The 22,267-nt window shown below is 42.5% G+C and overlaps 1 protein-coding gene across 1 annotated transcript in view; it reads right to left on the bottom strand.

Annotated features, from left to right (window-relative positions):
• LOC135553307 (collagen alpha-1(XXII) chain-like) overlaps positions 1-22,267 on the bottom strand; it is a 75,261-nt gene that overhangs the window by 32,174 nt on the left and 20,820 nt on the right. The window contains exons 6-18 of the mRNA XM_064985471.1: positions 17,589-17,700; positions 15,812-15,935; positions 8,709-8,984; positions 8,100-8,180; positions 7,714-7,833; positions 7,484-7,528; positions 7,295-7,357; positions 6,665-6,703; positions 3,412-3,465; positions 3,152-3,205; positions 2,992-3,045; positions 388-441; positions 211-255 (exon numbers count right to left, since the gene is read on the bottom strand). Coding sequence (XP_064841543.1) covers positions 211-255; positions 388-441; positions 2,992-3,045; positions 3,152-3,205; positions 3,412-3,465; positions 6,665-6,703; positions 7,295-7,357; positions 7,484-7,528; positions 7,714-7,833; positions 8,100-8,180; positions 8,709-8,984; positions 15,812-15,935; positions 17,589-17,700 — 1,121 coding nt within the window. The remainder of the gene's footprint in view (positions 1-210; positions 256-387; positions 442-2,991; positions 3,046-3,151; positions 3,206-3,411; positions 3,466-6,664; positions 6,704-7,294; positions 7,358-7,483; positions 7,529-7,713; positions 7,834-8,099; positions 8,181-8,708; positions 8,985-15,811; positions 15,936-17,588; positions 17,701-22,267) is intronic.

The raw sequence follows: 22,267 nt of genomic DNA, 5'->3' as shown, positions 1-22,267 counted from the left end.
GTATACCCGCATGGAATTGGTATACTCACATTTGCACATTCTAGCTAGGTGTGTCTGCTATTTTTAAAGTTAACCAAACCTGCTGCAGCTTTCTATTCTCAACTCTGTACATGCAGTTAGATTTGATTTCCTTAACCAGTCATAACCAGTCATGACCTATGACACTTGACAATAATTTGAATCAAATATAGGATATGTAATAACACTTACCCTTAATCCTGCAGATCCTTTATCTCCTTTCAAACCTTTTTCACCCTAACATAGTACAACACAGACATACAGTCACATCCAAAGACTCTTTTAGAAAACATAGTTTGTCTGAGACAAAAGCATTCATTTCTTTGGCTTAAATATGTGCTATTTTATTTTACTGTAACTTCTACTCACACTGACGCCTCTGGGTCCAGATAAACCAAGAAGTCCTGAGTCTCCTTGAATTCCCTGTAGGAACCAAAGGACCAGACATTATATTGACGGATAACAGATGCAATGTTATTACCCGATAATTTCAAGTTTTGCAGTAATATTGCCCGTTAGGTCATATGAGGGGCGAGAGATTAAAATGTGTGAAAAAACAACATTTTGCTCTGTCTAACTTGATAAGATAACTTCGAGGAATATGGATTCTGTAGAGGCCAATTAACACCCAGAACAGTGACAACACCGGTTAGTATTGTGACCCTCTTGGGGAACCCTGACCCCTGACCTCTGTTCTGACTGAGCCAAATGTGGGAGAGTCAAAGCGCAACGGAAAGCCACCAATGGCCTATGCTAGGCTCCCTGAAGAGCAATGGGTTTAGCTAGGAAGTACAGTAACAGTCAAAAGTTTGAACACAGCTACTCATTCAATGGTTTTGTAGAATAATAGTGAAGACACCAAAACTAGGAAATAACACACATGGAATCATGTAGTAACCAAAAAAGTGATATATGTATATTTGAGATTCTTCAAAGTAAATACCCTTTGCCTTGTTGACAGCTTTGCACACTCTTGGCATTCTCTCAACCAGCTTCATCAGGTAGTCACCTGGAATGCATTTCAATTAACATGTGTGCCTTGTTAAAAGTTAACTTTCTTTCATTCATTTCTTTCATTCTTAATGCGTTTGAGCCAATCAGTTGTGTTGTAACGGGGTAGGGTTGGTATAAAGAACAGCCCTATTTGGTAATAGTCCAAGTCCATGTTATGGCAAGAAGAGCTCAAATAAGCAAAGAGAAATGACAGTTCATCAATACTTTAATACTTCAGAGGAAACTGTGTGAATCAGGCCTTCATGGTTGAATTGCTGCAAAGAAGCCACTACTAAAGGACACCAATAATAAGAAGAGACTTGCTTGGGCCAAGAAACACGAGCAATGGACATTAGACCGGTGGAAATCTGTCCTTTGGTCTGATGAATCCAAATGTAAGATTTTTGGTTTTTGGTTCTCTGTGAGACACAGAGTAGGTGAATGGATGATCTCTGCATATGTGGTTCCCACTGTGAAGCATGGAGGAGGAGTGATGGTGTGGGGGTGCTTTGCTGGTGACACTGTAAGTGATTCATTTAGAATTCAAGGCACTAATCAGCATGTCTACCACAGCATTCTGCAGCGATACTCCATCCCATCAGGTTTGCACTTAGTGGGACTATCATTTGTTTTTCAACAGGACAGTGACCCAACACACCTCCAGGCTGTGTAAGGTCTATTTGATCAAGAATGAGAGTGATGGAGTGCTGCATCAGATGACCTGACCTCCACAATCACCTGACCTCAACCCAATTGAGATGGTTTGGGAAGAGTTGGACTGCAGAGTGAAGGAATAGCAACCAACAAATGCTCAGCATATGTGGGAACTCCTTGAAAACTGTTGGAAAATAATTCCAGGTGAAAGCTGGTTGAGAGAATGCCAAGCGTGTGCAATGCTGTCATCAAGGTCTCAAGTGTGGCACAGGGTTCTGAGGCAGGGTTCTGCATCTCAGTGCAAGAGGCATCACTACAGTCCCTGGGCTGTATCACACCTGGCTGTGATTAGGAGTCCAATAGGGCGGTGCACAATTGGTCCAGGTTTGGTCATTGTAAATAATAATTTGTTCTTAACTGACTTGCCCAGTTAAATAAATGTGCAAATTAAAAAAGGCAAAGGGTGGCTACTTTGAAGAATCTCAAATATATTTTGAGTTGTTTAACACTTTTTTGCTTGCTATATCATTCAATGTGTTATTTCATAGTGTTGATGTCTTCTCTATTTTTCCACAATGTAGAAAATAGTTTAAAAAATAAAGAAAAACCCTTGATTGAGTAGGTGTGTCCAAACTTTTGACTGGTACTGTAGGTAGTGAGTAAACTCACCACAATACAAAAGTATTAGTATCATCAAGGAATTCACAGTTACAAGGACATGCTATGTTCAGGATTTTGTTTGATATAAATGACTAATTTCCCTGGTGTACAGTCTAAAAAACATTTACTTTCCAAAGGTCTGTCAACAGGGGGCTCTTGTCCCCGCTAGTCTGAGCTGAGACCTTCTTTTTGGCTGGGAGTCTGGGACTGAGTGGTCACACAGCACATTGGGCAAACCTAACCACTCTCTCTCCCCCCTCTTCCCCTCCCTCTCTTTCCTCTCTCTCCTCCCCCACTTGCTTTCTCTCACCCTTCTCTTCCTCCCTCTCCAGCTGCCTTAGAGAAAGGAAGTCAGCCAACCACATCAGTGTAAATCAATAGCAAGCATAGAGGTAATTGTCTATCAAATGTCAAACGCCCACCAAGACACAGAACACAAAGAACAAGGCTGTCTTTGATATCAGAGTAGATAAAACCAAATAAAACTCTTTAAACTTTAAACTCTAACTTAACCTGCCACAAATCTAACTTAACCTGCCACAAATCCAAACACAAGACAAGGGTTTGCAAAGAGCAGATTGCATGTAGTCATGAGAGTACATTGGCTATTGTATACTGTCCGAGACCTATATGGAATCAACAAAGAGAACTAGAAGGATCACCCACCTTTGGTCCCAGAGGTCCAGGTAATCCCTGATCACCTGCCAGCCCAGATTCACCCTGTCACAATAAAGCAGAAACATCCAGAAGTTCATCAGAAATGTTTACATCATAATAACAGTAACTTATTGTAGGAGAATCTTATTGTAAGGTGGTTGTCTCATACTCTTTCCCCTTTAGATCCATCTTTCCCAGCAAGACCTGCCGCTCCACTGGTTCCCTGGAAGTGGTTTTAAAACAAAATCATCTAAAAAGTATATTATTGCTGTCTACTGTACGTGTCCAAATGTAGAGTCTGCTGGCAGACAAGCAGCAGAACAGATACTCGCCTCACCATTTAATGAAGCACCTCTGTGACAGACATGTCATGAGAGGTACAGAACAGGGGAAAAGCATCTGTATCACAACTCTTTAGGATCATCTCACCTTCTCCCCATTGGATCCTTTGTCACCGGATGTCCCCTGGCTACCGGGATCCCCCTGTAGAGAGAGGAGAGGAGGTTAGTGGCTTGACACCGGTGATGCGTAGGCGTAATAGTGTAACAACAGATGCAGACAGCGACGAGGTGCTGTGAGACAACATGGTCGGGTTCATTTCCTGAACAGGGATTAGTAGATTACTGTTAGAACATGTAGTACACAATAAACACATAAAAACAGACTTTGGGACAAAACAGAGAGTTATTCACATAAAGAATGCACACACTGTACGTAAACAAGAAAGGGCATACAGCTAGAACAGATTCAACTTTGAGCAATGGCGTTGGGGGCCAAACTATGTTAACAGCGGTCCAGTCCGGTTCTCGAAGACCCGCAGTGTTCTCCACGCAGAGGTCAGTCAATACACACAGGCAAACTCAACCCCGACCTCAATCTCAACGAATAATTGTTTTTAAAATGTTCTATAGCCTTTCAACATCCTAGTTTTGGTTTGGGCTCTGATGTCATTCTTTGCGCCAAGGAATCCCTCCAAAGAATTAGAAGACACCAAAAAAACATATGAGTGTTTAATTGCATAGTGCCAATAAGCCTTCAACCACCAGAGACTTCACTTCATAAACCAATGTACCCTTTCATTACTCTCAGAGCTTGTACCACTTTGACGCATTCTTCATCAAAAGAGAGAAACAATTCAACAAAACGTCTTCATACAACCGCCTATAATGAAAATACATGTTACACAAAATACTTTAAATTGCTTTTGTACAATTGTCTCGTCTAGTCTGTTGAGTATACCAAACATTAGGAACACCTTCCTAATATTGAGGCACCCTCTCCTTTTGGCCCTCAGAACAGCCTCAATTCATTGGGACATGGACTCTACAAGGTGTCAAAAGCGTTCCACAGGGATGCTGGCCTATGTTGACTCCAATGCTTCCCACAGTTGTATCACGTTATCAAGTTGGTTGGATGTCCTTTGGGTGGTGGACCATTCTTGATACACATGGGAAACTGTTGAGCGTGAAAAATCCAACAGCTTTGCAGGTCTTGACACAAACCTGTGTGCCTGGTACCTACTACCATGCCCTGTTTAAAGACACTTAAATATGTTGTCTTGTCCATTCACCCTTTGAATGGCACACATACACAATCCATGTCTCAATTGTCTCAGGGCTTAAACACCCTTCTTCAGCATGTCTCCTCCCCAGTGGTGGGAAGTACTTACTGTAAGTAAAAATACTTTAATGTACTACTTAAGTCATTTGGGGGGGGGGGGGGTATCTATACTTAACTACTTATATTTTTGACAACTTTTGCTTTTACTTCACTACATTCCTTAAGAAAATAATGTACTTTTTACTCCATACATTTTGCTGATACCCAAAAGTAATCATTACATTTTGAACGCTTAGCAGGACAGGAAAATGGTCCAATTCCCACACTTATCAAGAGAACATCCCTGCTCATCCCTACTGCCTCTGATCTGGTAGAAACACTAAACCCAAATGCTTCATTTGTAAATTATGTCTGAGTGTTAGAGTTGGCCCCTGGCGATCCGCAAATAAATCAATAAAATTGTGCCGTCTGGTTTGCTTAATATAAGAAATTTGAAATAATTTGTACTTTCAGTTTTGATAATTCAGTATATTTAAAACCACATGCTTTTAGACTTTTACTAAATCAGTATTTACTGGGTGACTTTCACTTTTACTTGAGTCATTTTCTATTAAGGTTACTTTTATTCAAGTACGACAATTGAGTACTTTTTCCACCACTGCTCTTCCCTTTCATCGACACTGATTGAAGTGGATTTATTGAGTGACATCACTAAGGGATCATAGCTTTCACATGGATTCGCCTGGTTAGACTATGTCATGGAAAGTGCAGGTGTTCTTAATGTTTTGTATAGTCAGTGTATTTTCTATAGTAGCAATCAGAGCATGAAAAGGGATGAATTCACTTTTACCACTTACAGTCAATGTGCCAGCATGTCCATTCTGACCCCACCTGTGGGTGTACTAAGTTTTGCAGTCTGCTTAAAAAGTTGACACAAACGGAATTGCAAAAACCCTAGGGTAGAAACATGGATTTTCCAGAAATAGAATGAAATAGAATAGTCATGATATTACTATGGGTTTAGCAGATAGATTACTAGATAGTTCAGAAGCAGAAAACACCAAGCGTTTGGTGGGTGTTCTTCTCCAACTCGCCCTGGAAATTCCACCACCACGCCATGTCTACAAATGAATAAATTGCCAGGATTCAGGCATGCATCTCTTTTTAGCGAAGGGCGGCTGCTTGTGTTGTGAGTCGACATGGCTGGAATGTGATTCTATGACGTTGAGACTGTTGGTGATCGGAACTTAAAATTTCCAAGTCCTAACACTGTGGATATAAAAGCAGGAATTTACACTGCCTACATATTGCCTACATGTTGAAATTACAGCACACTCCCTACAGGTGCAGCTGTCAAAACCGTAACATAACTTTAATTGCATTTCAACCAGATGCGAGAAGTGTGGCCTTGCTTTCCAGCCTACACTCTGGCCATCTTAAGGATCCTCCGTGGGACTAGACCTGGGTTCACATAGTATTTCAAAAAAATATATTTCAAATACTTTGAGGACTTGATTGAGCCCTGCCTGGAGTGTCAGGTGATTTTGAAACTACCCACCAGGCAAGCTCATTCAAGCACAGAAAAAGCATAAAAAAGGACACAAATCTTATTTGAACCCAGATTTAGTGTGGTCTGGACTGGCTGTATGCTACATGCCTGGACTGGTCTGGGCTGAGGGGGAAATTATAACCTATAGCTCCCAGCTGGCAATGCCACGTAGGGCCGACCCAGTGTGGGTGTGTGTGTGTGTGTGTGTGTGTGTGTGTGTGTGTGTTTAACAGACCCAAAGTGTGTGTTTCTAACGGAGCGGGTGGGCGTCTGCGTGGGCTTGTTCTCTGTGCTACACTTCCTCTGTGGCCAACAGTCCTGTAATTCTCACTATGACATGTAGGACCATTTTCCTACTCCTAAAGAATGGTATTCCTAAAAATAATATTGCTTTTCTACACTGCTACTGCACTTTAGGAGATGTCATTCTGTCTTTGTTAAATGTGTGTGATAGATCCAACGAGACCGACATCTTTGGTTGTAGAGGGTTAGGATATGATGATGCCCATGCGTTGTTATTGTCATTATTATTAGGACATGTGAGGAGTTTGACTGGCAAAACCATGACCTTACCTTCTCACCTCTGTCTCCCTTGACAGTTATTACTTTGCCCTGCAAATAATCAATCAACATGGATCAATTATTATCGAGGCTGGAGAAAGAAAGGACAGCAGAAAAGATAAAAGAGGTGCCACTTAGGATAACAGAAACTTCTAAGTCTAATATCTATGTAGATGAATACATCATTTAGCAGGAACTTTTTAAATCATATACTTCACAGAATACAATAAAAAAACTCAAATATGAGGTAAACAAGCTATGTGCTACTATGATAGTTTACTATGTTTACTATCAAGTGCTTATCCTTCAAATGTGAGGCCCATACAGATCTGCTATCTTAATTCGATATTCTGTTGTCAGAGACTTTTCCAGCTCAGCAGGAAATGCAAATTGTAGCGTATTCAACGTTTAAAAGGGCCTATAAAGTTGGCCATTTCCAATTGATTTGACTTGATTTACCCTAACGAAAAGGTGTATCAACACCTACAAAATTCTCAATTAATTATAATCTACAAAACAATTCACATTTCCTGTTGCTGCTGGATTACTTTCCTGCTGTGAGAAACAGGGTCAAATGAAGATATCAGATTTTGTAAATGAGGCATTAGTATGTTTGACATTATCACAGTAATGTTTTCATACAGTTTCTCCTTTGGCTCCCTTGAGGCCAGTACGTCCAGCTGCTCCCAGAGCACCAGTATCACCCTGTAAGAGTAGGCATGTGACATCGTGACAGAGCGCAACAACGAGCCCAGAGAAATAGATCCAGGAAAATAGGGAATATTGTTGTATCACACACGATATATGGATTAAAGATGTGCGCTAGATGACCTTATCACCCTTGGGACCGGCAACCCCAGGTACACCGATCTCTCCCTGTGGGGAAGGAACGTTTATTGAGGCATTATTTCATCGGGTGGTCACATTGAATATGAGATCTCTTTTGCATATCAGTAAAAGATTAATACATAAACAGACCTTTGGAAACCATCAAGCAACATCTCCATAGTAAGTATAGAGGAGCTATGGCCTATGATTGAATTTTGACCTATGCATCTTACCCTCTCTCCAGCGGGACAGGAGCAGTTGACCGCCTGGGGTCCTCTCTGCTGCTCCACACCTGCAGGGGTGGGAGTGGGGATCTCTATGGGAGGGGCCTCCGTCACCACCTTCTTGGGGCACTGGAATTAAAAAACAGTGTTACCGTCTGAAGGTGAGCCAGGTAACTGTACAGGACAGCGAAAAGGCGAAAAAGGAAAGATGTCTCTCAGGAAGCAGTGAGGTATGATAGGCATTCTGTCCAGCAGAGTGGCCCAGGCCCACCACAGTGACAGATGATTGGCTGACTCACTGGAGTGGCCTACCACTGTAAGGTGAGTATGAGAACCATGGTAGACATGCCCTACCACAGAGACAGGTGCCCTGTCTGTCTGACTGTCTGACTCACCGGCCCGGTGGGCAAATCACAGCAGGTCTCCAGCTCAGCGTGTTTGGAATCACAGTAGATGATCATTCTCTGGAGGTCAAACTGCAGGGACAGAAAGTCACAAAGTTAGCTACATGTACATTACAGTACAGTAAATTAACACAGAATCACAAGATGGACACTAGTCTAAAATGACAATATGAACAGTACTTCCTTAAAGATGCACTATGCAGAAATTGCTCCGCCATTTCCTGGTTGCTAAAAATTGAACAGTTCTCCTAATTTGAGTTTACGTGACAAAACAAGCAAGTATAGTGTAGAGAATCATTGTACCATCTAAATTGCTGTAAAATATCTTTCCCATGAACAAAAATATTGTATTTTCAGCTGCTTGACGCAAAAACAAAACTCAAGAATGGGAAGCATAGAACAAATCTACTGCTTCTTAGACTTGCTTTCAATGAGAATGATATATAACACAGATTTCGATGTTGGGTTGCCCAAAAGGTTACATATTTCACCTTTAATCCACCATGTTGTTCCACCACTTGCTGTAGCATACTTCCAATCCCCTGACCTTCCCACTGCTCTTAACCTCAACCCTGATATTTGTAACACCCAGCCACTCACGTCAATGGGCACGCTGTCGTACAGCCTCTTTCCGATCACAGTCTTCCCGTGGATATCGATGTCCTCCCTGTCCCCGATGGGCAGGGTCTGGATGAGTTTGCAGTCCAGGTAGAGAGACACAGCCTTGGCCTCAACGCTCAGGGCGATCTTGTGCCAGTTCCTGTCGAACAGGTTGTCCACCTCCTCGTTCTTGAACACAGCTCTCACTGCGTCTTTGGTCAGCCCCACTGCATTGTATTCCACTGCCTTGTTCTCACCGTCCAGACGGATAGACACCTGGGTAGGAGCGACAGTGGAAGGACCAAGTGAATAAACATGAATATGTTAATAATGAAAGGATTCTCTTATACATGTGATAGGCAAATATAACATGTTTTATGCTATCAAATGCTATCAAATAAAATACAATTTTATTGGGCACATACACAGATTTAGCATATGTTATTGTGGGTGCAGCATAGTGCTTGTGTTTCTAGCTATGCACTAGTATATAACAATTCACAACAACACACATAAATCTAAAAGTAAAAGAATGGAATTAAGAAATATACAAATATTAGGACGAGCAATGTCAGAGTGGCATTGACTAAAATACAGTAGAATACAGTGTATACACATGAAATGAGTAAAGCAGTATGTAAACATTATTAAAGTGACTAGTGTTCCATTATTAAAGTGACCCGTGATTCCATGTCTATGTATACAGGGCAGCAGCCTCTAAGGGGCAGGGTTGAGTAACTGGGTGGTAGCCAGCTAGTGATGGCTATTTATAGTCTGATGGCCTTGAGATAGAAGCTGTTTTTCAGTCGCTCGGTCCCAGCTTTGATGCACCTCATACTGCCTTCGCATTCTGGATGATAGCAGGGTGAACAGGCAGTGGCTCGGGTGGTTGATGTCTTTATGATCTTTTTGACCTTCCTGTGACATCGGGTGCTGTCAGTGTCCTGGAGAGCAGGCAGTGTGCCCCTAGTGTGCCCCCGGTGATGCGTCGGGCATACTCTGGAGGACCCTGCAGTTGCGGGCGGTGCAATTGCCGTACCAAGTGGTCATACAGCCCGACAGGATGCTCTCAATTATGCATCTGTAAAAGATTGTGAGGATCCTAAGCCGAATTTCTTCAGCCTCTTGAGGTTGAAGATGCACTGTTGTTCCTTCTTCACCACACTGTCTGTGTGGGTGGACCATTTCAGATGTGTACGTCGAGGAACTCCACTGCGGTTCAGTCGATGTGAATGGGGAAGTGCTCCTTCTGCTGTCTCCTGAAGCCCAAAATCAGCTCCTTCATTTTGTTGACGTAGAGTGAGAGGTTATGTTTCTGGCACCACTCCACCGGGGCCCTCACCTCCTCCCTGTAGGCTGTCTTGTCATTGTTGGTAATCAGGCATACGGTACTACTGTTGTGTTGTATGCAAACTTGCTTATTGAGTTGGAGGCGTGCATGGACATGCAGTCATGGTTGAACAGGGAGTACTGGAGGGGGCTGAGCATACACCCTTGTGGGGCCCCTGGGTTGAGGATCAGCGAGGTGGAGGTGTTGTTTCCTACCTTCACCACCTAGGGGTGGCCCGTCAGGAAGTCAAGGACCCAGTTACACAGGGCGGGGTTCAGACCCAGGGCCCCGAGATTAATGATGAACTTGGAGGGTACTATGGTGTTGAAGACTGAGCTATAGTCAATGAACAGCATTCTTACATAGCTATTCCTCTTGTCCAGATATAATAGGGCAGTGTGTAGTGTGACAGTGATTGCATCATTTGTGGATCTATTGGTGCGGTATAAAAAAATTGAAGTAGGTCTAAGGTGTCCGGTAAGATAAAGGTGATTGTTACGGCTTTCTCGGTGGGAAGGAGAGTCGGACCAAAATGCGGCGTGTAGATTTCGATCCATGTTTAATAAACAAACGTAAAACACGAATCAATTACAAACACTACAAAACAACAAACGTAACGAAAACCGAAACAGCCTATACTGGTGTAAAGAAACACAGAACAAGGACATCAGGACACTAAGGACAATCTCCCACGAAACACTCAAAGAATATGGCTGCCTAAATATGGTTCCCAATCAGAGACAACAATAAACACCTGCCTCTGATTGAGAACCACTTCAGACAGCCATAGACTTAACTAGAACACCCCACTAAGCTACAATCCCAATACAAACACATCACATACAAAAACCCATGCCACACCCTGGCCTGACCAAATAAATGAAGACAAACACAAAATACTTCGACCAGTGCGTGACAGTGATATGATCCTTAAAAACTTATTTGGGATCAAATCCCGTCAACGGGATCGATTTGACAACATCCTGTGAAGTATCAGAGTGCCAAATTCAAATTAAATTACTATAAATATTAAACGTTCATGAAATAACACAATACACCAAATGAAAGCTACACCTGTTAATCCAGCCAATGTATCAGATTTCAAACGATTACGGTGAAAGCAAACCATACGATTATCTGAGGACATAAGGTTTCACTTCAGCAGTAATAAATTAATGAACTTCTTTGAGGAAAAGATCATGATCATTAGAAAGCAAATTACAGACTCCTCTTTAAATCTGCGTATTCCTCCAAAGCTCAGTTGTCCTGAGTCTGCACAACTCTGCCAGGACCTAGGATCAAGGGAGACACTCAAGTGTTTTAGTACTATATCTCTTGACACAATGATGAAAATAATCATGGCCTCTAAACCTTCAAGCTGCATACTGGACCCTATTCCAACTAAACTACTGAAAGAGCTGCTTCCTGTGCTTGGCCCTCCTATGTTGAACATAATAAACAGCTCTCTATCCACTGGATGTGTACCAAACTCACTAAAAGTGGCAGTAACAAACCCTCTCTTGAAAAAGCCAAACCTTGACCCAGAAAATATAAAAAACTATCGGCCTATATCGAATCTTCCATTCCTCTCAAAAAAATGTGAAAAAGCTGTTGCGCAGCAACTCACTGCCTTCCTGAAGACAAACAATGTATACGAAATGCTTCAGTCTGGTTTTAGACCCCATCATAGCACTGAGACTGCAATTTCCTTTTAATGGCGTCAGACCGAGGTTCTGCATCTGTCCTCGTGCTCCTAGACTTTAGTGCTGCTTTTGATACCATCGATCACCACATTCTTTTGGAGAGATTGGAAACCCAAATTGGTCTACACGGACAAGTTCTGTCGGAAAGATATCAGTTTGTCTCTGTGAATGGTTTGTCCTCTGACAAATCAACTGTACATTTTGGTATTCCTCAAGGTTCCGTTTTAGGACCACTATTGTTTTCACTATATATTTTACCTCTTAGGGATGTCTTTCGAAAACATAATGTTAACTTTCACTGCTATGCGGATGACACACAGCTGTACATTTCAATGAAACATGGTGAAGCCCCAAAATTGCCCTCGCTAGAAGCCTATGTTTCAGACATAAGAAGTTGGATGGCTGCAAACTTTCTACTTTTAAACTTGGACATAACGTAGATGCTTGTTTTAGGTCCCAAGAAACAAATAGATCTTCTGTTGAATCTGACAATTAATGGTGGATGTACAGTCGTCTCAAATAAAACTGTGAAGGACCCTGGCGTTACTCTGGACCCTAATCTCTCTTTTGACGAACATATCAAGACTGTTTCAAGGACAGCTTTTTCCATCTATGTAACATTGCAAAAATCAGAAACTTTCTGTCCAAAAATGATGCAGAAAAATTAATCCATGCTTTTGTTACTTCTAGGTTAGACTACTGCAATGCTTTACTTTCTGGCTACCCGGAAAAAGCACAAAATAAACTTCAAGTAGTGCAAAATACGGCTGCTAGAATCCTGACTAGAATCCTGATAATCATATTACTCCAGTGCTAGCCTCCCTACATTGGCTTCCTGTTAAGGCAAGGGCTGAATTCAAGGTTTTACTGCTAACCTACAAAGCATTACATGGGCTTGCTCCTACCTATCTTTCCGATTTGGTCCTGCCGTACATACCTACACGTACGCTACGGTCACAAGACGCAGGCCTCCTAATTGTCCCTAGAATTTCTAAGCGAACAACTGTAGGCAGGGCTTTCTCCTATAGGGCTCCATTTTTATGGAATGGTCTGCCTACCCATGTGAGAGACGCAGACTCGGTCTCAACCTTTAAGTCTTTACTGAAGACCCATTTCTTCAGTGGGTCATATGATTGAGTGTAGTCTGGCCCAGGAGTGTGAAGGTGAACGGAAAAGCTCTGGAGCAACGAACCGCCCTTACTGTCTCTGCCTGGCCGGTTCCCCTCTCTCCACTGGGATTCTCTGCCTCTAACCCTATTACAGGGGCTGAGTCACTGGCTTACTGGTGCTCTTTCATGCGTCCCTAGGAGGGATCCGTCACTTGAGTGGGTTGAGTTACTGACGTGATCTTCCTGTCTGGGTTGCCTGGCATGCCTGACTACCTGGCATGATGACTCCTTGCTGTCCCCAGTGCACCTGGCCGTGCTGCTGCTCCAGTTTCAACTATCTGCCTGCGGCTATGGAACCCTGACCTATTCACCGGACGTGCTACCTGTCACAGACCTGCTATTTTCAACTCTCTAGAGACAGCAGGAGCAGTAGAGAAACTCTTAATGATTGTGTATGAAAAGCCAACTGACATTTACTCCTGAGGTGCTGACTTGCTGCACCCTCAACAACTACTGTGATTATTATTATTTGACCATGCTGGTCATTTACAGTGCCTTGCGAAAGTATTCGGCCCCCTTGAACTTTGCGACCTTTTGCCACATTTCAGGCTTCAAACATAAAGATATAAAACTGTATTTTTTGTGAAGAATCAACAACAAGTGGGACACAATCATGAAGTGGAATGACATTTATTGGATATTTCAAACTTTTTTAACAAATCAAAAACTGAAAAATTGGGCGTGCAAAATTATTCAGCCCCCTTAAGTTAATACTTTGTAGCGCCACCTTTTGCTGCGATTACAGCTGTAAGTCGCTTGGGGTATGTCTCTATCAGTTTTGCACATCGAGAGACTGAAATTTTACTTGTTGAGTGCGGTCTTAGTGCCAGCATCGGTTTATGGTGGTAAATAGACAGCTACAAAAAATATAGATGAAAACTCTCTTGGTAGATAGTGTGGTCTACAGCTTATCATAAAATACTCTACCTCAGGCGAACAAAACCTTGAGACTTCATTAATATTAGATTTCGTGCACCAGCTGTTCTTGGCACAGACACAGACCGCCACCCCTTGTCTTACCTGAGGCAGCTGTTTTATTTTACTGGTTGACCGAAAACCCAGCAAACTGTATGTTATCCATGTTGTTGTTCAGACACGACTCGGTGAAACACAAGATATCTACCCGTTGGTAGAATAGTCTTGATATGAGCTTATCCAGTTTATTTTCCAATGATTGCACGTTGGCTAATAGGACTGATGGTAGAGGTGGGTTACCCCCTCACTGTCGGATTCTTTCAAGGCACCCCAACCTACAACCCCAATATCTCTGTCTGTTCTTCATGCAAATGACGGGATTTGGGCCTTGTCCAGTGTCTGAAGTGAATCCTTCGCGTCAGAATCCGTCGTTAAAGAAAAAATCGTCATCCTGTATGAGGTGAGTAATAGCTGTTCTGATATCCAGAAGCTCTTTTCAGTCATAAGAGACGGTGGTAGAAACATTATGTACACAATAAGTTGCACAAAAAAACACACACAATAGTACAATTAGTTAAGAGCCCGTAAAATGGCAGCCATCTCCTCCGGCACCATTCTCAGTGATAGGGAGTGATTGAATATGCCCATAAACACTCTAGCCAGCTGATCTGTTGCATGTTCTGGGGACGGGGTAGGGATGCCATCTTGGCCGGCAGCCTTGCGAGGGTCAACACACTTAAACGTCTTACTCACATCAGCCATGGAGAACAAGAGCCTACAGTCCTTGGGAACAAGATGAATCGGTGGCATTGTGCTATCCTCAAAGCGGGCGAAGAACTTGTTTAGCTTGTCCGGGAGACGGACGTCGGTGTCCACGACGTGGCTGGTTTTCCCTTTGTAATCTGTGATTGTCTTGAATTGCGACTCCACTTTGTCTCGGTACTTACGTTTTGCCAGTTTGATTGCTTTACGGAGGGAATAACTACATTATTTGTATTCAACCAAATTACCAGTCACCTTGCCATGGTTAAATGGGGTGGTTCGCACTTTCAGTTTTGCGCGAATGCTGCCATCTATCGACGGTTTTTCGTGTGGGTAGGTACAACAGGTAGCCTAGTGGTTAGAGCATTGGACTAGTAACCGAAAGGTTAGAAGATTGAATCCCTGAACCGACAACGTAAAAATCTATTGTTCTGCCCCTGAGCAAGGCAGTTCACTCACTGTTTCTAGGCCGTCATTGAAATTAAGAACATGTTCTTAACTGACTTCCTTGGTAAAATAAAAAACATGTCACATGTGCTCCTGCAATGCCCACTACTGCTCATCCTGTGTCTCCTTGACCTGCTGCCACTCCCCCAGTACTCTCTCTCTCTCTCTGTGTGTGATTGTACGGGTGGAGACAGGTGTGCTGAAGTCAGAGCAGATCCCCACCAGCTGCAACCTGTTCCATAATCAAGACCTCTACAAATCCTCAGCCCTGCCACTTCCATGCTGCCAGATCGTAATCTCAGTCAGTCTACGTTACTAGTCAGATCCTGTTGTGCCTGTTTCCTTGCCTGATGCTGTTTTCCTCTCTGCTACAGTTCTGACCGCTCTGACTCTGCTCCCTGTCTCCAGTCGCACGTCTCGTCATCCTGCTACTCTGTCCTGGATTCCCCACTCTACTACTCCCTTGGATTCCCCTCCAGACCTGCTTAACTTGTTTCCAGCAACCCGCCTGAGCTTCCCCTGACCTGCACTCCATCTCCCCCTGTGTGTCAATAAATGCCTCGGTTACTTCATCCTAGTCTCCTCGTCTGAGTCTGCTCTTGGGTTCCCCTGTTCCACTCCGTATAACACAACATCCACAATGCTATTCAATGGTACAAATGATCAGGAAAATAATCATCATGTCTCTGTCGATGTGCCAGCACTGCAATTGGCTAGTACAATAGACTCAGCACGGGGTCTGTTGATGAACACACACACACCACTATGATAACCCACCTGTGGAATTCCGTACTTGTCAAAGATCTGCCAGAGGTACCAGTCCTCCCGTCTCGAGGTCTTCCTGAACTTGAAAGTTGTCACAAAGGCATATTCATCTGGCAGACCTTGAGGGAACACGTCTCTGGAAAACATCAACAGCACAGATGGTTGCCATTCAATCATCACATCCACACTACATACATTCATTATGACTGGATTGTTCACATAGCTGTAGTATATCTACTGCTATATCATTCTGACTATATGACTAGATTGCACTTGGATTACTGAGACAGTTGGATTGGGGTTGTTAATTGGATTCGTTCTGACATTCTTGCTTTCGTGTTTCTTGACTATTCATTATTTATGAACTTGTTTGACATTTTATTGCACAGGTAGGAGCTAGTAACACAAGCATTTCACTGCACCCGCTATAACATCCTCTAAACTGTGTACGCGACCGATACACTTTGATTTGATTTGATCAATCAGCTTGCAACTGAGATTTTCATCACAAACCGGTGTTGTTGGCTTACCTTTTCAACTCCCATAAAACATTTTGGGTCAACAATAACGTCATAATTGATGAGAAAGAAAAATACTTTTACTTCAATTGAACACCGTCTATAAACTGGCACAAAGGCCAAAGCATAGCCTCAGCAATTCTGGGTTTATGGTTGGATCTTGACAGAGTACAGCAACAACTGGAAGTAACTTTTCGTAGCAGCCTAACCTGCTTGGTAAATTCTTCTAACCTGATACAAAAAGTAACTTCCAGTCATAGCTGTACTCCCTCTAGCCAGAACCAGGGTTTAGTAGATTCCTCATTGGTATAGACGGGTTGGCTGACAACGTCATTAAATTATATGTGCATCGATGAGGTAGAAGGCTGTGTGGTGTTATGATTCTGAACAGTCAGATCTTTAGCAACAGTGACAAGAAGCTGCTATGTGGGTAATCGGTTGTGGCATCGTTGCATCTTGTTATTGATAATTGTTTTGAGGTGTTTTGACTAATTTATATGCTAATATGGCAAAGCTAGCTAGCTAACCAACAACTGTCATGATGTATTTGACAGACAGAAAGTGCTCATCGTGCAAATGTAATTATGTTGTCAATAAACATTAGGATATGAAATATAGTTTACATGTTGTCAACAATCTAAGCCAATTCCAGTCTTTTTCCCTATAGTTGAACACGGGGTGGTTTTATTGCTAATTAACAACTGGTGGGTCTAATCCTGAATGCTGAATTGTTAAAACCACATTCCATCCGGTGTCTATTCGACAAGTTACCACTGGCTAAATCTATGATGTTAAAATGCCTATTTACTCTGTTCATAATCAACTGTCTCATCAGCCCAGCCAGGCAATTTATAAACGTAAACTCCACTATTAAAAGGATCTGGACATTATCTCAGATTTCTTTTAGACTAACTATGAGTTTTCTACAGCGGAAATTTGTATAAACCTTGCCGTCTGTCTCTCCGACATTTGCAACTTTATTTCAATATTCAAATTCGATCTCCAGATGTCCATTAGTAATGAACGTGTCGGGAGTCAGGATGAGACAGACAGGCAGGCAGCTTTTCTCAGCTTCAACTCAGGCCTAACAACATCCGTGCTAATTTTTCTCTGGCATTATCACTTAAACTACCAACCCATGTATGCACACAGCCAAATATCACACCTGTGCCAAGACTTACATCGCCTTGTTGCCTAGTGCCTTGTTCCATCGCCTACTGGCGCGATCTCGCATGGTATTTGTCACAGCAAATACAAAATAGATCACTCACTCTGTCTGTTGTACAATAGGCATGGTCCCAAGTCGAACATAGGAGCTCTGGCCCTCATCAAACCTTGATCCCAGTATGTTTTCCACTTTGAAGTATTCCATCAGGTCGAACCCTGCAACATACGGGAGAGAAAATAACATGATTAGAGTTGTACCCGGGTAAATCAAATACATAAAGTGGTTTGTAGAACTTTCTTCTGATCACCAATAGAGGGAGCACAGATCATGACAAGGCCAGAGCAACACACAAAAAAACATAAAATATACCTATAGGTTGAAAATGACTGACAGAGAGATACCAATTACCCAAGTAATGAGGATGATATTTATACCGTTTCTCACAATATATAAACTAACGTTAAAACGTTTGGGGTAACTTAGAAAAAACAAGAAAAGCACATTGTGCAACAGGGCCTCCCACTCCTCTTTCTATTCTGGTTGGGGGCCAGTTTGCACTGTTCTGTGAAGGGAGTGGCACACAGCGTTGTACGAGATCTTCAGTTTCTTGGCAATTTCTCACATGAAATAGCCTTCATTTCTCAGAACAAGAATATTCTGACGAGTTTCAGAAGAAAGTTCTTTGTTTTTGGCCATTTTGAGCCTGTAATCGAACCCACAAAATGCTGATGCTCCAGATACTTTAACTAGTCTAAAGAAGGACAGTTTTATTGCTTCTTTAATCAGCACAACCGTTTTCAGCTGTGCTAACATAATTGCAAAAGGGTTTTCTCATGATCAATTAGCCTTTTAAAATGATAACTAACACAACGTGCCATTGGAACACAAGAGTGATGGTTGCTGATAATGGGCCTCTGTACGACTATGTAGATATTCCATTAGAAATCAGTAGTTTCCAGCTACAATAGTAATTTGCGACATTAACAATGTCTACATTGTATTTATGATCAATTTGATGTTATTTTAAAGGACAAAAAATGTGCTATTCTTTCAAAAACAAGAACATTTCCAAGTGACCCCAAACCTTTGAATGGTAGTGTATATACATTTATTAAAAATAAAAAAAACAGAAATATCTTACTCACGTAAGTATTCAGACCCTTTGCTATGAGAATCGAAATTGAGCTCAGGTACATCCTGTTTCCATTGATCACCCTTGAGATGTTCTACAACTTAATTGGAGTCCACTTGTTGTAAATTAAATTGATTGGACATGATTTGGAAAGGCACACACCTATCCATATGAGGACTCACAGTTGACTATGCATGACATAGCAAAAACCAAGCCATGAGTTCGAAGGAATTTGTCCGTAGATTGTGTCGAGGCACAGATCTAGGGAAGGCTACCAAAAATATTCTGCAACACTGAAGGTCCCCAAGAACACAGTGGCCTCTATCCTTCTTAAGTGGAATAAGTTTGGAACCACCAAGACTCTTCCTAGAGCTGGCCGCCCGGCAAAACTTCGCAATCGGGGGAGAAATGCCTTGGTCGGGGAGGTGACCAAGAACCCGATGGCCACTCTGACAGAGCTCCTGGAGAGCTCTGTGGATATGGGAGAACCTTTCAGGAGGCCAACCATGCCTGCAGCATTCCACCAGGCCTTTATGGTTGGTTGGCCAGACGGAAGCCACTCCTCAGTAAAAGGCACATGACAGCATGCATGGACCTTTCCAAAAGGCACCTAAAGGACTCAGACCATGAGAAAACATATTCTCTGGTCTGATGAAACTAAGGTTGAACTCTTTGGCCTGAATGCCAAGCATCACATCTGGCACCATTCCTATGGTGAAGCATGGTGGTGGCAGCATCATACTGTGGGGATGTTTTCAGAGGCAGGGACTGGGAGACTAGTCAGGATCGAGGTGAAGATGAACAGAACAAAGTACAGAGAGATCATTAATGAAAACCTGCTCCATAGCACTCAGGACCTCAGACTGGGGCAACGGTGAATCTTCCAACAGAACAACAACCCTAAGCACACAGCCAAGACAACGCATGAGTGGCTTCGGGACAAGTCTCTGAATGTCCTTGAGCGGCCCAGCCAGAGCCTGGACTTGAACATCTCTGGAGAGACCTGAACATAGCTGTGCAGCGACGCTCCCCATCCAACCTGACAGAGCTTGAGAGAATCTGCTGAGAAAAATTTGAGAAATTTCCCAAACACAGGTGTGCCAAACTTGCAGTGTCTCCTAAAAAGCCGAAGGAGCTTCAACAAGTATTGAGTAAAGGGTCTGAATACTTATTTAAATGTGATATTTCCTTATTTATATACATTTTCTAAAATATCTACAGACTTGTTTTTGCTTTGTCAATTTGGGGTATTGTGAGTATATTGATGAGGGGAAAAATATATTTGATCAATTTATGAACAAGACTGTGACATCGCAAAATGTGGAAAAGTCAAGGGGTCTGAGTACTTTCTGAATGCACTGTATATCGTTTTTATCATGTCGAGACAGATACATTTTAATTTAGGGGGGTGGGGGGAGAGAGAGAGCGAGAGAGAGAGCAAGAGGGATCCCAAGGTATTGTATAGCAGTAATATTCATGATTCTGGAGTTAGCAAATAGGCATTTGCCATCCCAGCATAAAACACGCAATGATCACTCAAAATACCAAACAGTTCTCACACGCTAAAGTGACGTAGAACTATGCATATTTGGGGTCTCCACCCTACAGGATGTCATCACCTGAGAAAAGAATAGTTACAGACAGAAGGACATTCTCTTTGTAGTTTGTGGTTACCTACCAATTGACCACCAAAGTAGCTATTAAACTGGTTTGATTGAAAACTTCCCAGACTGGTGTAGGCATAGGGTCTCATCCAGCGATCCTATTGAACAAGTGGCGAGATTGACTGGTGATATCACCATTCAGAGCCAGAGGAAACCTTTAAGTGACTCAGTAATCATCATGCCTAACTCATTTACATCTGAGTGTTGAGAGATAGACTTTGGTCGACTGGAAGCACTCAACATGTTGAATAAATACTGAAAAAAGTCAGTAGAGAACCATTGAACCATAGAGGGGCGGCCATGATGTCCCCACTGTGTGTAATGATGAACCGGCAGCTTAGCCCAGCACTCCGATGTTGCCATCTGTCCGGATCAAAAGAATGCAGCGTGTCTTTCCTTTTCCTAGTCACTGCACTCATTTGGCGTCCCCCACAGAGCCAGGTCGCCCCATTGGCCGTCTGTTCTTTGGCTGTTCAGAATAACTTTTTGGAGGATGATGATTATACAGCATCCTCTGCCAATCCAAATTACAGGTCTGTGCTACAGCCATGGCTCGTCCCTAAAGCCATAGGACTCAGCGAGCCAATGGAGCACGGTCCAGTACGGTGACAGAAGAGAAAACAGAGGTATTAAAAACTCACAGCTGGATTATGGGTGGTTTGGTACCTCCTTCGACCACGCCCCACCCAGATGACATCTGATCTCAAAGTCTCTGTTAAAGAACCAACAGGCTAGTTACCCCAGTGTTTTCCCCTACCATCATTTTCTTGGCGGGTTGGGGCGAGACCTGTCTGTCTGTCTGTCTGTCTGTCCGAGTAGTTGTCACTTCCTTGCTGTGAGAGGAAGTAGATGGATGCAGCAGGTCAGAGGAATGTTTATCAGATATCCAGCAGTGTGGTATGACAGGGCTAAGGGGCCTCTGTATGTTTTAGGGTTATATTTTCCTCTGTTGCTAATGTGTGTTTCAAGACTGTTTCTACAGAACCAGAGTAGGTTTCAGCAGCACTCTCACATTACCGCCTCCATGATGAAACTTAACTGCCCCTTGAACAATGTTAAGTATACCGTATTGACATTCTCAAGGCATATTTATTCTGAATTACGTACATATGGGAAATGTGATTCAAATCTAACTGAGAAAATGTGTACTGTAGCCTGATTAAAACTCTCTTCAGAGTGATTCTCTGTTGCATGAAGAGCAGTCTGCAGTCTGGACTGAAACTTATGAATGAACTCAGCATAGCAGGGTATTCAAGATGCCTGTACTACCAGATACACAGTTGCTGTAAGAACAATTTTACAGCAGACAAAAACTACAAATATAATTCAACCCACTTTTCTCATGAATTACGCCAGACTGGCTGTGTATTTATAGGCATTAGCATTGGTAATCAGATCAGATAACTGGCAACATTAGTAAACACCCTGCCCTTGGCCCTGCTGGCATTGCCATAGTGACTTGTTTGTTGTTTAAAAGGGTGTGTTTTCTTCAAACCACATTAATATGGTGTGTGACTAACCCTGGAAACCTCAGTCCTGACAAACACACACACACTCGCACACACAACTGTTCCACTGGAGCACCATGACATAACTGCATACAAATGCTAATTTTAGGCTTCTGACTTTAAACAAGTAGAGTTTGATCCCAGCCAGCACATAACATTCTGAGAACCATATGTTTCTTAGAGATTGGTAAGAACATGGTTGTCCTATGGTTATTTTGCATACAACCCTCTCACAATTTTCTGGGAATGATGCAGGAAAGATGTTTGGCTTTGGAACATTCTCAGCACATTTAGGGAACTTGACAAAAAACTTTATTTTCTTGGTATTTCATTACTTTAACAGAATATTTCCTAAAAGTTCAAATGTGGTTACAATTCATTTCAATTTTGGTAATGTTCTAGAAACATTCTCTAACTGGTTTGACATTGGGAATGTTCTCATATAGTTAAGAGAATGTTCAGAAACAATGTTCTTCTG

Source organism: Oncorhynchus masou, chromosome 13, assembly GCF_036934945.1.
Source record: "Oncorhynchus masou masou isolate Uvic2021 chromosome 13, UVic_Omas_1.1, whole genome shotgun sequence".
Lineage (NCBI taxonomy): Eukaryota > Metazoa > Chordata > Actinopteri > Salmoniformes > Salmonidae > Oncorhynchus > Oncorhynchus masou.
Note: the sequence above shows the minus strand (reverse complement) of the source record. Positions and strands in the feature narration are given on the sequence as shown.